Source organism: Channa argus, chromosome 19 (assembly GCF_033026475.1).
Source record: "Channa argus isolate prfri chromosome 19, Channa argus male v1.0, whole genome shotgun sequence".
In the NCBI taxonomy this organism is placed as follows: Eukaryota; Metazoa; Chordata; class Actinopteri; order Anabantiformes; family Channidae; genus Channa; species Channa argus.
In genome coordinates this window covers 1871902-1890309 of record NC_090215.1, presented here as the reverse complement: position 1 = coordinate 1890309, position 18408 = coordinate 1871902, and the positions used below count along the sequence as shown (strand labels likewise).

Sequence of the window (18408 nt, the reverse complement as noted above, 5' to 3'; positions counted from 1 at the left end):
CAGGTCTCTCAATAAATCATCCAGCCTGTAATACCATTATATGCATTATATGCAAATTAGCCTCTGCTTTATGCAGAAGACATATAACACTAACATTATGACCAGCTGTGCAATTGCTAATGTAATGCAATTCAATACAGTGGCTCTGCCATGAATTCTATTTTCACAAGGTCTGTGATATAATTGTGACAGAGCTAGGCTGCTTCTATTTTTCTGTCTTGGAGCTAAGCTAACCACATGCTAGCAGTACTGATATAAGGGTGAAAATTATTCTGTTACCTAAAATTATTTTAGGATATTTTTTATTGGGGAAAAAATTGAACAAGTGTATTTCCCAAAAATTCGAACTTCTTCTGCGCCCATTTGCTAATATTATGAAAAAGCAGAGCAGAGAAAACAGCTGATAGTCACACTAATAGATGATCTTTGTGTCGCCCTCTGAACATTATTAAAGCAGAAACTTTGATTGTAAGGTATTTACCGTAAATTACAGTAAAACATGTTGGAATGTGTTTTGTCACAAGTAATCTCTCTTTTTTTTTTTTTTTTGGGACTTATTGCTAAAAAATCTACGGCAGAGAGAATGTCAGGTGCAGTCGATCTCATACTGTCAGAGCTGTACTACTCATGGGTTATCTAGACTAAAAAAGCCTGACAGGAAGTTCTGCTTATATCTACTTCAAATCTGTAAAACTGTCACCAGAAGAACTCACTGTCATGCATTTCACCTTGACTTTTAACCCAGTCATTTATTACATCATACAGTGTTAAAGGTCCCCTACATAGGAAATCAGCTGACGGATTCTCCTGACGGGTGAACAACAGTCGCCTCTGATCTGTCTGACAGACAGCTTGTTATAGTACAATACCACAATACATGCCTGCAGATCATCTCCGCCTTTGCCACACTCATTTTCCCATCTTCACTCTTCCATTCACCAATCTCAGCTCCCCTTTTCTGCAGCTCCTTGGAGCTGGAATGAATTGCCTGCCACAGTAACAATCCTCCAAGTCTCTTATTACCCATCTCTTCTCTCTTTTGCAGATGCACCTCTTTGAACAAAAGACCCTCCAATCCATCCTGCCTTTTCCCTTTCTCCCGCTCTATTCATAGCTCATTTCATCCCTTCAATGGACTTGACTCTTCTGTTTCTGTAATAGCCAATTTGATTTTTCCCTTATTGAAGACTTGATCAATTTCTCTTCTGGGAAGTGTTCAGCAGACATGAAAGAGACAGAATTAGAGCCTTTGGTTATATGATTCATAACTCTACAGTACACATACCCACACTTCATATCTGAGACTGCTGTGGAACCACAATACAGGAAAGCCTGTGTGTTTTCTGTGTGCACATTGAGGAGCTGGAAGACTATGGTGGAAAAGCAGTGAGGCAACAGGTATAGAATAGATGGACGTCTTTTCTCAAACCCACACCAAGAGCAGAATAGCACAGATGTAACTGAGCAATTTCTAGTTTACATCCCTTAACCATTTGGTAAGTGTGATCTGTATTTGTCTTTAACAGCACTTTATTCCAGCCAGACACTAGTCTACACACTAAACTGGCACATGAAGGAAGCAGCACGTGCACTAAATATTCTGTATTCTACACCATAATTGGTAACATGACTCACGAAGATGAAACTGTGGATTTTCAAAAAGCAGCTACGTTATTCTACAGAAACTCTAAGGACTCATCTGCTGCTTAAATCCAGACAGCAAAGGCACAAGAAACCAGTGAAGCAGCACCACCTTTACAACCTCATGTGATACTTGTGCCCAGCAGCTAGAAGCTCAAAAAAGACCACCACCCACAGGACAGTGGGCCTCATCTCTTTAAGTACAAAGAGATGAGGCCTATTGACTACATACAATACAATACATGCACTTTTACTTGAGGATTGAGTGTGTGTTCTTCTACTACCTCTGTTTGCTGCGTATGGGGCTGTGGAGCTGCAGACCGCTCAGATTGACAATGCCGCCCCTAGTCCTCCATGACATTATGAAGACCAGCAGCGGTAATGATTTCCTACATAGTCTTCAAAAAAGTGACACATGGCTTTTCACAGCTCATTCTCTACACCAATGACAACATGCTTTGTTGGGTGAACTTTCTGTCATTAGAAAGACTTGATAACATGTTGAATTTAGAGATGTAGGTTTGATAAATTTAGCATCTTATAAAATTTGGTTAACAATTTTTTGGATCAAAACCCACATCCACATAAAACCCTTTGGTCTACATCTATCCTTATTTTACATGCAGATCATGGGTCTGATTAATGCATTTGGGTGTCAGAAACACGTACCAGGAGGGCTTCCAGCTGTAAACTTGTACATTATGTTCCTCCTTCTGAGACTAGTATGGCTCTGTCACACTGACTGTTTTAAACCTTGCCTTGTTCAGTGTATTAACAGGAGTTTGAGTCACAAGTCACGAACATCCGGTGATTCTTAAATGTAGATTTGTATGTAAAACATACGAATTTTATCGTTTTGGATTTGCACGTTTTCCTTCCCTGTAGCAAACTGATAAAGCTACAATCACCTGGTTTGGTTGAGATCTGGAGGCCTGTGTGGTCCTATTCCTATTTTTATATGTCTGTGTGTAAACTGGAGCTTTGTTGCTGCTTAATGGCACTTTTGACCTTTACGAAAAGAAAACAAGTAACAAGTAATTTAAATAAGTACTTTAAATGATTGGTATATCATATCATTAGTATATCAGTATATTAAGGTAATTACCTAAAATTGATCTGTAAAGAATAATGGGCTTAAAGGTTTTAAGAAACTTTCTCATCAATGTTCAAGTGTTCAAAAAGCTTAATTTGCCTCTTTAATGTCTTTTATATGTATATAATATATATATATATATATATATATATATATATATATATATATATATATATATATATATATATATATATATATATATATATATATATAATTTATTATACTGTATATATTTATATATATTGTTTTGAATCTATTTCCCAAAAAGATAAAACCTTGCCACTGTTTCTGCTGTTGCTGCTCTGGAAGTACACAACAGGACAAAAGTGAAGGACAAGTCAGTCCATCGATGTGTTTGACCCCTCGGGGTTCAGGTGGAGCTGCTTTGCCTGTGTGCGATAAGAACAAGCCTGCGATCCCTGGGAATTTCCTCTGGGGGTGTTGCTTTTAAATAGCCCTGGACACACAATGGCTGGTGGAGCCCATCAGAGCCCATGAAAGGATGGAGGAGGAAATGGGAGGAAGGTGGGGGCCGATGCACACGCAGACATCTCAATGCAAGTGAAGCTCTCTTTTTCCTGCCTTTCTGCCTCCCTCTCACTGTCCAATCTCCCTTCAGATTGAATGGCTGTCTGATAAAGGCTGTGATTACATTGATTTAGTGTAGGGCCATCTCCACTGTCTGTCCGTCTTCCTCCCTCTCCTCCCCTTCCTTCACCCTTCTGCCCTTCAATAGACTACTCAAGGTACTGCAAACATCTGACAGTTGGGGACACACACACAGAAAACAAATAATCATTGTAAAGCATTTCAGACTAGAGGGCAGAACATTTTCAGGGAACATGGGAGATTACACATATAGTCATTAAACTGCGTACTTGTAAGGTGTATTATAGTCAGAGTAAATAACTTAGCTAAGTTATAATAATAAGTAATTCATGTTTTATCTCAACATGCTCCGGCAGTGGCTAAGAGATTAGTTGATACATTTATCCCATTTAACCGTTTTTTGAGTGTAGGCCTCACAAAATGTTCATCCTCATGGCAACCTGGGAACAGAGCCCTGCAAATCCTCCTGGGTCCTTCAAGAACTATAATGTACACAGCACAGTTTTCTCTTTTATGTGATAGTCTCTGTCTTTGTTCTTATCAATGCTCCTAATAAATGCTCCTAGTAAAATGTGCCCTGAATCGCTGTTTGTCAGCTTCTCTGACTGGCCTACATCTAAAGTGACGCCTGATTAAGTTTTTACAAGTTGTGTGTCATTCAGATCCTTGTCCAAGATTCATCTCCACTACAAACGGAAGCCTCAGGTCTCAGTGGAGCCCTGAGACGAAGACATGCTTGATGATTTCTTAGTTGTTGCTTGTCTGGCTGGCACAATGTGTCTGTGGAGAAGCAGGGGTATGTTCAGTGTGTGTGTGTGTGTGTGTGTGTGAGAGAGAGATCTGTTGTGACTCATAAATTCAGAAATTGACATATTTATGAAAAGAAATCACTCAAAATAGATACTGTATATATGCACATGCACACACACACACACACACACACACACACACACACAGACACACACAGACACACACACACAGACACACACAGACACACACAGACACACACACTCACACACACACAGCTGTTATTATAGTCTACTTGTTGAGTTGGAATATAAGACATTATGAATAACGACTAAACTTAGCTCTTATACAGTGATTCTCAGCTAAGAGAGACTCTAACCTACGAAATAGGAAAATACTTTTTTAAAGTTTTTGATATCAGATTTCATGATGATGTGTCTGTTTCAAAAAACGGTTGTATTTTATAAATATTAAAGTGTGATTAATTAATAAAATTAAATACTGGGGGACTTTTTAAAAATGCCTGTGTCCTACAACCATTTAGCCAAAGACTGAATCATGTCAACTGAACTTCTTTTTCTTGGTTAGAGAAAATTCTAACCAAAGTCCACCAAAAACCAAAATCCAAAGTCTTTTTGGAATGATTCAAACTTCATTTAACCAAAACACTTTATTATTTTAGATTAGTTTGAATATAGCTACAGAGAGTGACTGCTGTGACAGATTTATATGATGTTATTATCACTTATCAGCAAGGCCACATTAAAAAGTGAAAGTTCATTTCAATAAAGATGACACAAAGATGTGTCTGCACTTATTTTCCACAAATCTTTACAATTTCACTAACTTGATGTTTCTGACCTTCTTGCAGAAATGAAAAGACGTGGAGACTTCTCAAAAAAACAAACAACCCAAAAAAAAAAAAGAAACCCGGCGCGCAACTTTAATATTTCACCAAGATTCTTCCCCCAAATAACTTTCCCAGAAGATTACTGTAGAAATATTGTTAACATATTTGATTAAAGACTAAAAATATATCTTAATCTGAATATGTAGACTCAGACTTGCCGTGTGTGCATAATGTGTAAATGTGTAATCTGATTTGTGAATTATCAAAAAAATCTAAAAATCAAAAATCATTCATTTTGTAAATGTGTACACAGACCTGAAAATGAATATTGAGAATTGTAAATAAATACACGAATCTACAAAAAAATGGTAAATGTGTATATGATTTCCAACACTGCATTGCTCTCATCATTTGCAATTCTGACTGAGGATGACGTATCCACCCTCCTCCTCTCTAATCATCCGACCACCTGCACTCTGGATCCAATCCCTTCCACTCTTCTTCAAGCAGTTGCACCTGCACTCATGCCAGCTATTACACAAGTCATCAACACATCTCTCAAACAGGGACTTTTCCAACCTCTTTCAAACAGGCCTTGATTACCCCACTGCTCAAGAAGCCTTCTCTTGATCCCTCTGTAGTGGAGAACTACAGACCTGTCTCCCTCCTTCCTTTTCTGGCCAAGACTATGGAACGAGCAGTCTTCAACCAACTCTCAGACTTCCTTTCCAAGAATAACCTCCTCGATGTCAACCAGTCTGGCTTCAAGAGGGGTCATTCCACGGAAACGGCACTCCTGAATGTTGTGGAATATCTTCGAGCTGCAAAAGCCACAGGTCAATCATCTGTCTTAATTCTACTTGATCTATCATCAGCCTTTGACACTGTGAACCATCAGATACTCTTGTCCACACTCTCTGACTTGGGCATCTCTGGATCAGCTCTAGACTGGCTTTGTTCTTACCTATCAGGACGAAGCTTCAAGGTATCCTGGAGGGGGCATCTTTCTCACTCTCATAGCCTCTCTACCGGTGTGCCGCAGGGCTCAGTTCTTGGTCCTCTCCTCTTTTCTATCTATACTTCATCCCTAGGTGCCATCATTCACTCACATGGTCTTTCCTATCACTGCTACGCTGATGACACACAGCTCTTCCTGTCCTTTCCACCGGACGACTCCACTGTCTCATCGTGTATTTCTGCCTGTCTCTCAGACATCTCAGACTGGATGAGTGAGAGACACCTTCAACTCAACTTCTCTAAGACCGAAGTCCTTGTCTTCCCAGCCAGACCTTTGATGCAACACAACATCAGCATCAACATTGGATCTACAGTGATTGTCCCCACTAATTCGGCCAAAAATCTGGGGGTCATCATCGACGACCAACTGAGCTTTAAGGACCACATCTCCTCAGTCTGTGCGGCTGCAGATTTGCTCTTTACAACATCAGGAAGATCAGACCCTACATCACGGAATATACAACCCAACTCATTGTACAGGCGCTGGTCACATCTCGTCTTGATTACTGCAACGCTTTGTTGATGGGGTTACCGAAATCCACAATCAAACCCTTGCAGATGATCCAAAATGCGGCAGCTCGCCTAATTTTTAATCAGCCAAAAAAGACCCATGTCACACCACTTTTTAGATCTCTACACTGGCTTCCTGTTGCTGCTCGCATCAGGTTCAAAGCTCTGTCTCTTGCTTACAGGGTTGTTAACTCGACAGCTCCCGCTTACCTCAACTCACTCATTCAAGTCTACAATCCTTCTCGCCCGCTGCGGTCTGCCAACGAACGATGTCTGGTGGTCCCAACACCGCATAGAAGACACCAAGCAAAACTGTTCAGCGCAATGATCCCACGATGGTGGAACGAGCTACTAAACGCTGCACGCTCAGCTGATTCTCTCCCAATATTCAAAAAACTGCTGAAAACTGAACTTTCTGCTCTCTTGCACTTGTATCTCGTGAACTGTGAACACTTTTCTGATAGGACTTTGCTTTGATGTTTTCTCCTTGACTTAGATTTTTGCTGCCTTGTACCTCACTTGTAAGTCGCTTTGGATAAAAGCCTCTGCTAAATGACTAAATGACTAAATGTAAATGTAAATGCGTGCAGTACAAATTTTAGAATTACTACTAACTACTAACATACTCACATTTTCAGATTCCATTTAGAGATTTAAAGATTGGTTTCCACATTCACAAATCCCAATATTTATTTCTAAATTTATTTTCATATTCAAAAATCTGACTTGTGGCACAAATTTATGAATTGGGCTGAGTTTCCACTCATAACACATGGAAATGTTTTTAATTTTTTTTTTTTTGAGATCACCACAGCGGATGATTGTCCACGCAACCCTCCCCAATTTCTATCGGGCTTGGACCGGCACTGCACGGCTGGGGAAAGGAACGGGCTGTTAGGGGTTCAGCGTCTTGCCCAGAGACACTTTGACATATAGCCAGGGCTGGGGATTGAACCACTGACCCTGTGACAACTGCCTTTACCAACTGAGCTACAGTCGCCCCCCATAACACATGCAAATATTGGTGCAATATTACCTCTGACATAGACTTTCTGGAGTGAAAACTGTCCTAAGTTGATATTTTTCTAATTGTATTTCTTCTCAACCTTGCGTAGTCATACCACTGAGCAGAGGGTGGTTGCGTCTGTATGAGGTGGGGAGTGGTCCCAGGCGCTCCTGCCTCTGGTTCAGAACTCGGCCAAGATGTCCCGTGTGACGCAGGCTTCCGACAATCACACTGTGCAAGTACACTGGCTCCAGGAAGTGGCTCAACAAGGCTCCCTGCAGGCCGAGGACGTTCCATCTGAGGAGACAGAAAAGGGGTGACATGCGAAGAATTACTGAAAGTGTGGGTGAGTAAGAGAAAGGTGGGTGATTGGTGTGGATGAAAGGAAAAAGTAAAAAGATTGAAGGTAACTAGAAGAGATAGAAAGAAAGGTAGAGGGGAAAGGAGCTTCAATGACAGGTAGAGACAATTTGATCATTATCTTGATGTGGGACGTGATGAATAACAGCTGCTGACCTGACGACACACAGAAAAACAGAGACCACAGCCTCTTTTCCCACATTTCCTGCTTCTGGAACATCATCATTCATTGCATGGTACAACACATTATCGTGTGTGCAGTCATCAGTGCTGCTAAGGTTAATGCACTGCACCGAGCTGCAGGACGGCCTCTGTCAAATGCTCAGTGCGAGGGGGCGATTCTCTCAGGGTTGGTTTAGGGAGATCCACAACTGACAAAAATCACAGTGGGGCTAATCCGCTCAGCTACACTGACACCTAATACAGTAGCCAGCTGGTCATGTGCCAGATACTGTTGAAATGCCCTCTATTTAACCAGCAGATGCTAATTTATGGATGGAAAATGATAATTACCTTGTTTATTATCATTGCTGCCCTTCATTGGGAAAAATCCTGCTGTGCACCTGAGCTGTGTACTCTCTGGTGCATTGGACTAATGAACTTGTGTGAGGCACAATCAAAGGTTCAACACTGTGCTACTAATTTTTTACATCATTGTTCTTCTTGTTAATCAGTCTCTTTATCATAGATGCAATTACATTGGGTGCTTGTTTCTCGCTTCTTTTTTTCTCGCAGACTTAATAATTGTTCATTATGGTTTCTTTTGCCTCCAGGGCAGCCAATTAACATTAAGAGCTTTCTGGGAATCACTAAATGGACTCACAAAGCGGTGGCTGCCCACCTTCGCTTTACCTGCAATCTGTCAGCGAGATCTGCCCTTCCCCCCCCCAGTAGACAGAGAAGAAGAGCTCTCCTCAAAATGCGCGCACACACATATTCACACACAACCTCAGTGCTCCAGCAAAACAGAAATAGTTTAGCCTAAAATATTAAATTACCCAGAAAGCGACACCGTGAATCAGAAACATCTTCTAATCTCATGCAAGAAAAAACAGCCATCTGGCTCGGCTGTGTGAATTTTAAGAGAGACCTCTTCTCGCTCTCTCATTCTGTCTCTCTACATCTATCCTTTCTTCCCTCCCCCGGTAAATGCGACCATTAAAGTAATGTGTTCATCTGCATAAAACTGCGGTGGAATGGAGAACATCATCGTTATATGAAAGCCATTTAGGCCCCTCAATTAAATTCAGCTGTCGACTTCAAATCAAATATTAGCAAAAGGGCTCCACTGAGCGTAGCTTAAGAAAACAAAATTATGATCACTAGGTGAAGCAATAATTGGGTGAAACATCAGCAATAATCAGAAGGACTTAGAGCCTGAAATCTCCTCTGGTCAAAGCAAAAGTAAAGCCATAATAAAGTGCAGGAACTGTAGGAAGTGGAGAAATAAAAAACTAATGTGAGGTTGCAAAATGAGTGTGACAGAAGACAAAAAGAGTGTCCCGGGGACCACTTTAAGATGGCAGGAGTGTCGAGCCCTGAGCTCCTCTCAGTTCCACCCTCTACCCTGACCTTGATAAACTGGTCCTTAGTGACCCACTCACTTTAACAAGGGCCACCGATCATCTACGGAGATATAAAAAAAAAAAACACAGAAGAGGCCGTAGAGCAAAAAAGAGTGTGTGTGGCATCTAGCCCGGTGGGTTTGGAGGTGAATGGATGGTGGGAGGGAAGAAAAGCAGGGTGTCTGGTCTCCCTCCCCCATTTTTTTGTAAAGTAATTGCTTTCACCTGCGTTGGTGACCTGGGTAGATTTAATCACACCATCTCCAGCCCTGGCCAACTGAATCAAATTGGTCAAATTAACACCGGCTCCACTGGAGAAATGGTTCACATCACTATGCGTGTGTGTGTGTGTGTGTGTGTGTGTGCCAGTCCTTTCACACACAGAACAGTGGCTCAGCTGTGGCGCTGTATGGCTCAGTTGGCACAGTGCTGTGCTTACTAAGCTAAATTAATGGCTTCAGTTCCTGTTGGGGCCCAGTCATGACAGAAAACCTGAAACTATATTAAACATTGATTTCAGATACTGTTAAGATAGAAAGTGCAGTATCAGGGGTGGAAGCCTACTGCTGAGGATCCTCGTTGTGTGACATTGTGTAAATCTTGTTATTACTGTGGTCCAAACTAAAATATCCATTGTAGAGAACAGACAGAGGAACAAAAATCTACAGGTGTTTATTGCGACCAGACAATTAATGACCCTGAAATATCTACTTCTGCCAGATAAAGAGTCTGTGTGTTTTCCATGTCGTTTCTGTTTTTAACTTGCTGATAGCAAATTGTAAAGAATGTGTAAGTATTTGGTATGTGGAAAGTATTCGGAGAGTGGGGATTATTTTTTCTCCATTGTGTATAAAGATTCAAAAGTCTCATTCCTGTGCTTTCATTCCTACGGGAATTATGATCACTGACTGTCACAGTCTTCAACTTCCTAGTTCTCTACAAAGTGTCTTTATAGTATAAGGACAATGTGTGGAACCTAATGTGCATTGTGGTATATGGTGCTAGTTAATACAGGCACTGTAGATTGATTAATAAAACAAATTTCAGTGGCTGAACTGGCCAAATACTTTGGAGGCATCGAGAAAATATGCCTAGATCCCCATTTTCTATAATTCTGGATTACTAATTTAGGAAACAAATCGGTACCTCCATTACCCTGTTAAAAGCCAAACTGTCAACAGAGAACCATGATAGTAAAAGTAAAAATCCATTTTTTACATTCTCATTCTCCCACATGATCCTGCATCTGTTTGGCTCCAATCTGATCCACTTGGACCAGCTGCACTACAACAAGACAACAACTGATCCAATGAAATCAAATTACATAAACGTAAAATTAGGACCTGGTCTGACATGGGTCCTGGCCACTGGATTACCACAATCACGGCTTGCCAACATGCAATAGAAAATGCATTCACAGTTTGACAACATACACAAGCTCACTTGTGTTATCGTTCACTATGGAAACCATTATTATTATTATTTGTTCTTTACAACCACTCAAATGCAATTTAAAAAACAAACTTCATTTGTTGGGCCAAGTAGAATGGCACTATAGAAACCTTGCCCTTGCATTTGGACGTAGACCCGATAAAGGCAAAATAAATAAGTAAACCACGAAGATATAAACAGTGACGTGGATCCACTCATTCATTAGAAGAGGATTTGATGTTTAAGACACTTAAGGGAATTCGATAGTTACCAGGAGGACTTAGAGTTCACAAAGCAAGGCTCATGGCAACACACACGTACTAAATATCAGACAAGCCTCAACCTGTCTCATCGAATATATATTTAAAATGCATTTTTAAACCTCTCCTTCTCGTAGGGAAGCTAATCTCCTAATAAAGTCAGCTCCTCCATCAATCCTTTAACCTTTCCTTTGCTATCACAGGCCAGAGACTTTCTGGGTGACAGGATATTTTGTAAGCACTTTATATTGGAGTGGCTTGTGTGTGTCTTCACAATAAGATCGTGGTAATCCATGCCACAAAAACACCAATGCTTAGCAGGGACTGAAAATTTAGAAATGATATTTAGAGACTCGGGCATGTTTTGTTGAACTTCAAATGTTTGAGATTTATGACTTTATTTTTATATTAAAAAAATAGCATCAAACATACCCTATGCTTAACACAATTATCAAATCGAGCCAAATCTTCCGTACGTAATTGCAAGACAAGACACCATTGGCCAAACACTCAAATCTTTGTTTTCCTCAAAAACGAATCGGTTATGATATGTTTCTTTCCATTTATTTTGAACAGCAGCACCTCCGTAGATGTCCAGCAATTTTCCTTGTCTCTCTGTTAACAGCACCTCCTTCTCCTTTCTGTTGTTGACCTTTTCTATTTTTACTTTTACCTGAATGTGACATGCTGACACTGACTGATGACAACAGGCCATGGTACATATGCATACAGTGCACAGTACAGTGAGAAACTAAAAAATCAAAAACACTGCGACTGTGGCGCAGGAAGGCAGAGCGGTTGTCCACCAATCTCACAGTTGTTGTCGAAGTGTCCTTGAGCAAGACACTGAACCCCAATTTAGTTGCTCCCGGTGAGTGTTGGCCAGCTGTATAGCAGCTCCCCCATCGGTGTGTGAGTGTGAGTGTGAATGGGTAAGAAGCAGTGTAAAGTGCTTTGAGTGCCAATGGGTAGAAAAGCACTATATAATTGCAGACCATTTACCACTTATATGAATTCTGATGTGACCTTTTCACCAGTGGTTCCCTACAACATACAAAAGTGGCACAAACCTGTTTTCAAGGTAATGTAATTTGGTTTGTCAACACATCTGTAAAAAAAAACGATCTGAGTCAGGTTAGGGCAAAAAGATTGGACTGGATTTAGTAATGTCAACATATCAGAAAAAAAAAAAGATCCAATCCAATCAATTTCAAAAAAGAAAAAGAAACTCATCAATCAACTCAGGTACCAATCAGTTTGCAGCAGATCACACAATGACATTTGTAAAATGACACAAGTGAAATGAAGCACAATATTAGGTGATTGGGATTTTTAAATGAAACAAAATACAACCTTAAACCCAGAGTGTAACAAGCCTAGATGCAACATCTGGTAGCACTGACCTGGTGATCTTGTCCGTGCAGGACATTGTAATGAGCTGCTCGCCCTGTAACACACCATCCCAGGTCTGGACAGGCCCTCGGCATCGCACTGGCACTGTCCCCTCCCCTGACTCGATTTTGGTCCGCAGGTGGTTGCGGTGCTTCCTCATGAGGTGTCTGCTGCTGTGTACTAAAAAGACCAACACAATCATTCCTATGTTTCATGTCATTAATACACAGCCTTCCTGAATAACCAGTGTAATCACTCAATAATCAGGCCTAATGTTTCAACATAACAGAAAGGAGGAGCCAAGATTAATGCACTACACAGTATCTAAAGTCATGCAGACTATTTGACAGCATTTACACATAGATGTGAACACCAGAGCTGGCATTTGACCCACAACTTTTCTAAGTACTGGGGCGATACCCTACTAGTTCTAGAAAGCATGTGAATAATTACTATACAATGCAAATACTCTGATAATTATAATTATATTTCTATTCTCAAAACACTATATGTATAAATAGACTTTATCCTATAAAATGAAAAAATTCTCCTGTTAAAGTGAATTTCTCCCTAGGAGGTTCATAAATTCTTATCTTGAATTTTCTTGTACATCTGTAGCTGATCTGGACATGCAACAGAATGTGTGCTTGTGAGACAGGAATTGTGAGGATGTACTCTGAAATGAAAAATGATACAGCTGACCAAAGAATAATACACTTGAATGGACAAAATCTGCAGGTTCACCTGTTGCATGGAATTGATAAATGCTGCTGCTCGTCGTTGTTGCTTTGTTCTATAACAAGATTAAGACTTTATTTTTGCCACTAGAGATCAAACACTGCAGGAAGACTTAAAATTGTAATTTTCAGTGAATATTGTAGCTTGAAAGCTTGAAGATTTAATATAAATATAATCTCAAGTGAAAGACCTGAATGACTCAAATCCATGACTCCCACAGAACAGAATACATTCTGTCCCACTACTTTTACCATGAAGCAACCTGGGAATTCTTGCACTTTCTTTTAAATAAAATTTTTTTTTTTTTTACAAAATTAAATGTGAAATTTTGATTTCTGCTCTATTGTAAATAAAGCAGGTATTTGCCTGGATAATTGATGGACGTGTGGAACAAACAGTGAGGCCAAATCACTTCTGTGGACTGATGAACTCTGGACAGTGTAGATTAGGCACGGCATGAATCAAAGACATGTGCTCCTGCTAATGCTGTCAACAACACAAGTGTTCGTAATACATCATACCACCTTCTCTTGGCTTTGTGTGGGTGTTCAGGGCAGCTCTGTGGGTGCTGATGTTGTTAATCAGTAAACGGAGAAAAATCTCTAGTTTGAGCAAGAAGGTGACAGTATTTCTTGCTTTCATTAAAACAGAAACATACAGTATCTCCCATATACAGCTATACACTGTTTTTGTTTTAACATCCTCGCATTTATTGTGGCATGAAGGCTCCCTCCCCCTCTCTTCCTTATTTCAGCTGATCTGACAGCAGCTAAAAATTAAGCACCCAGCCCAGAAATGGTAGAAAGCAGCAGCAAGAAGGTGCTTTTTAATCTCTGACAGCGCCCTGCACAACATTTAAACGCTTTAATGGCAGCGAATGTGAAGTCTCTCAGAGTCTCTTCCAATGGCAGCATCTTTTCTGCCCCTCATTCAATCCTTGCTTGTTTCATAAAAACCTCACTATTATCAGGACTGTATTCACAGAGCTGAATAGCAGCTCCAGCATATATAAACACACACACACACACACACACACATATGTACATTCTACTGATGGAGAGTGCCTCCCAGATTACATTTCTGAACTCGTAGGTCACCGTAAAATGCTGGGCAAACCATCAAAATGAATATACAATTTATTTTTAGTGGGTAAGCAATAAAAATGTCATCTAGTCAGCACAGCGTGGCTGAAAGAGGCCAGAGATGGAGTCTGACATTAAAAGGATGCCAGCCTCTTGACAGTGTCTGAAGGGAAAAAGAGCTTTTAGAATATCTGTCAGAGGAAATGATCTCTCTATAAACCTGCAATACTGACTGAGAGAATGAGAGGAGAGAGTAAATGCCGGTATTAATATTAAATAGAAATGTATCATACATGTGCTAAAACAGCGGCATTTTTATGTTCTCAATGTCATCGGCCTATGAACACAAAGGAGCACACAGGTTTGGGGGTCTTACGGTCAGTGGTGATTTCGTACGGCGAGTTGAGCCTCCCATCGCCACACGGTGATGTGCTGATGTACATGTGGAAATGGACATTTTCTCTTAAGCGGTAGCTGCACTCCTTGTGCTGCACAAATATTGACTCCTCCCAGTCGTCGGGCCTTTTGCTTTTTTTAAAGAGAGAAATAAAAGATAGACAACAAGAAAGTGATGTGATGAGAAGGGGCAGGAGCATTTATCACAGAGAATATATTTTTTGCTTTTGCGATGATGAGGTGAGGCAGAGATGTGGAAGCTGGGATTCTCTGACCACAGCCCGTTCTCCTGCTGACACACACACCTGGACATTACCCGACCTGTCAAAATGTCTCAGGGTAAACCAGGAGAATGGGGAACCAATCACATGTTTTCATCCAAACCAACCAGAATAACATACTATGTGTGTTTGTGTGACCCCCCAACCTTAAATCGTGAGGTTAACAGCCAGCAAATGGGCTGAACATGAGAAGGGATATGATGATAAACATTGATCTACACCCTGAAATTAAGGTCAGACATTCTGATTATTTGTGGCAGCTTGAACAACAGCAGTCAAAAACACCCCATGGTGTTCCATTATAACACTGAAGGCAGAGTGTTGTGAGCGAGTGACCTGCTGAGACACAAAATATTAAAAAACAAAACAATCAATCTCTATTAATTATATGACAGCAGCAGCAGCAAAAGTGAAAAGTGTGAGCATTTTTCCGGTGAACACTGTCCAGTCTAGACTTTCCTCACACAACAATATCTGTAAATATTACAGAAAAGACTAGAAATGCAATGAAATACTACAAAACATTAATATTAAAATACAATTAGGACCTAAGCCTCTTAATGCAGAGTTACTCAGCCGTTAACACACAGCATTAACTAACTTCGATGCATGTCTAACGTGTGTTTTATAATGAAGGAATCATGAAACGTGGTCAGGACGTGTGTTACTCTAAGAGGCTGCTCTGAGTGAGAGATGAGAGATGATCCACTCCTGCAGATGATCAAATCAGACAACATACATAACCAGGTTTTGCTCTACATCATTTTTTTCAGCAGATTAAAACCAGGACACATATCAGGGAGTGGGCACATGAGAAAGTCTCTACATTCGCGCGTGTCTTTTTTCATGACTTGATACAAATGTCCTTCTTGCACTGGATGGGTGTGTGAATGATTTCTTTTCCTGCACATCAGTGGTGTGAAGTGTTCAGTCCCTGCACGCTGCCAACAGTGTCAGCCTAGACCAATCTCCTGTTGTGCTCCTCATGAAGGTAACACTGGTTCCTCTCAAAGTTAAAAGTTAACTGTTGATGTTTGAAATACAAACACTTAGCAGTGTTCTAACAATATGGTCTGAATACTAATTACTTTGAATAATTTTAACTATGCTTTGGTTTAAAAACATTTAAATTCTTTTTTTTGTGTGTGTTTGCCATGATTTTAATGGTTCACTTGCTTAAGAACAACACTTCGAGAATATGCATAGACCTCCTGGTCCAACACGTTTCAAATCTGAGAGATTACCCTGATTACACCGACTAAACCTGGGAATAATCCTACTCCAGAGTAGGTGACACATTGTGGATTTGTTGCCACGACAACAAACTCAACGTGACTTTTGAAGAATCACCAGATATGGGATCATATTAATTACAAAAAACAAACTTATTCAGCCAATCTGTTCACCCAGAAATATAGAAGGTGTACAAAAACATACAAAAACACTTTTGCAAGACAGAAATCAAAATTTGTTTAAAATGTACTGACATTTTGTCAAAAACAAAACCAGTATATTAATTAAAAGAATAAGAAAATGTTTCAAATAAATTGTTAAAGACAACAAAAAGTTAAGACACCATTTTCTTTTTAACAATGAGCTGAACACCCGGTAGTATGGTTAAGGTAAAACATTACAAATGCTTAGAGTTATATATTTATTCTATGCATCACAATGCAAAGCACGACTTCACTCTTTATATAACCTCTCCTGTGTCTCTAATGTCCTTTCACTGAGTGTAAATATGGCAGTTCTGGCATTTTGTTTGGCCATTTCATTATGAGTTATCTTCCCCATTAGCCATTTTACTCAGCTGCAAAGTCTCCGTACCTGCCATCCAGCATTGTGCTAAGACAAAAAGTCATTGCTGTGTATGCAAATATGACATTCAACAATCTACACTTCTAGCCACTAATCTGATGAATCAGCCTTGCTTTCGAGTTCTTTGGGGAACTCGAAAACATAAAATATGCTTGTGCACTGGAGGCAGTTAGGAGTCAAAACTCATCAAGATTGTCTCTTGATACTGGTAAACTTGGAGAAGAGCTTGTGTGCACCAGTGCAGACTGTACAGGTTGTGAAGCCACGCAAAGCAGAAGCTCTTATGAGAATGTTGCTAAAACAGGCCACCGAGACTGACACACTGACACACTTGGCTGAACCAGTTGAGCTTAGTTAACTGGGGGATGAGTGAGCAAACACTACATGTATGGCTTGTTGATTATTGAAAAGTCTCCAGTGAGCAATGCTTTTAGGAGGCTTATTATAGAGAAGAGAGCATTATTTGACACCCAAGCAAAAAAAAAACAACAAAAAAAAGCATGAAAAATAAGATATGCTTTTAACCGTGATGATATAAAATGTGATGTAATACATGTTAAATCGATAAGGGCACCTCGAAACCTACCTGTAGAACCTACACAGCGTCTTGACAAATCATTTATAATAAATTACTTGTATTGTACTTCTGTTTTTTTTTTTCAGGTTCTCCACATTTAAAAAACAACAGAAAATAAGATTACAAACAATACAGGAGACTGATGAGTCAAAGAATATAGAATATGATGAAGGGCTACATCCATGTTCAAAAGTTGAACATCCTGCTGCTTATTTCTGTTGCCGAGAAAACAGTTGGCTAAAATGGACGAAAACAATTATTCTCTTTTAAAGAAATCTGAAACCAATTCTTAAATATTCTCTGTTTATACCAGACACGTGGCACTTTATGTGGCTCGGGTTAGGGTTGTTCAACTACGACCATCACTGAGACCTAAAAGCAACAATGATCCCGGTAAGATCAACATAAGCCATAAGGTGCAGTTTCCTCCGTGGAAATGGAGGTTGGAGGCTAAGATCAAGGGAACATGGAGAGATGTTAGCCAACTATCGGAATTGCAGAAAGGCATGATGAAGAAGTACAACAAACTGTCCATACCTGAGGCTTTGGAGACTGCCAAGCAAAGGCTCATAGCCCTGGCTACCGCACTGAAGAAGTACATCAGAGAATTTGAAACCAGGAGAATAAACAGGATGTTCTCCACTGACCTATCCAAGGTGTACTCCCAATGGCAGGGTAATAATATGAGACCAGACTCACTAAGCCTGGAAACTGAAGAATACTGGAAAAGCATATGGGAGAAGGAGCCATCACATAACAACCATGCCCAATGGCTGGTGGACTTGAGAGCAGATCACAGGAACCTTCCTGAACAAGATCTGGTAACTATCACAATGACAGACAAGCAAGAGAGGGTCTCAAGTATGAAGAACTGCACAAGCACCAGGATCATGATCTACTGGTTAAATAAGCTAACCTCACTGAGTGCATGGCGGCACAAATGACCAAGCTGCTTGTGGATGGGACTGCACAACATGGACTGGAGCGACCATCAGCCACCTCCTCTACATGTATGACATCAAGCTCTATGACTGG

General features: G+C 40.3%; 1 protein-coding gene across 1 annotated transcript in view; it reads right to left on the bottom strand.

Annotated features, from left to right (window-relative positions):
* Positions 1-18408, bottom strand: part of adarb2 (adenosine deaminase RNA specific B2 (inactive)) — a 210144-nt gene that overhangs the window by 9720 nt on the left and 182016 nt on the right. Inside the window, exons 6-8 of the mRNA XM_067486745.1 lie at positions 14678-14829; positions 12493-12661; positions 7589-7770 (exon numbers count right to left, since the gene is read on the bottom strand). Of these exons, the coding sequence (XP_067342846.1) occupies positions 7589-7770; positions 12493-12661; positions 14678-14829 (503 nt within the window). The remainder of the gene's footprint in view (positions 1-7588; positions 7771-12492; positions 12662-14677; positions 14830-18408) is intronic.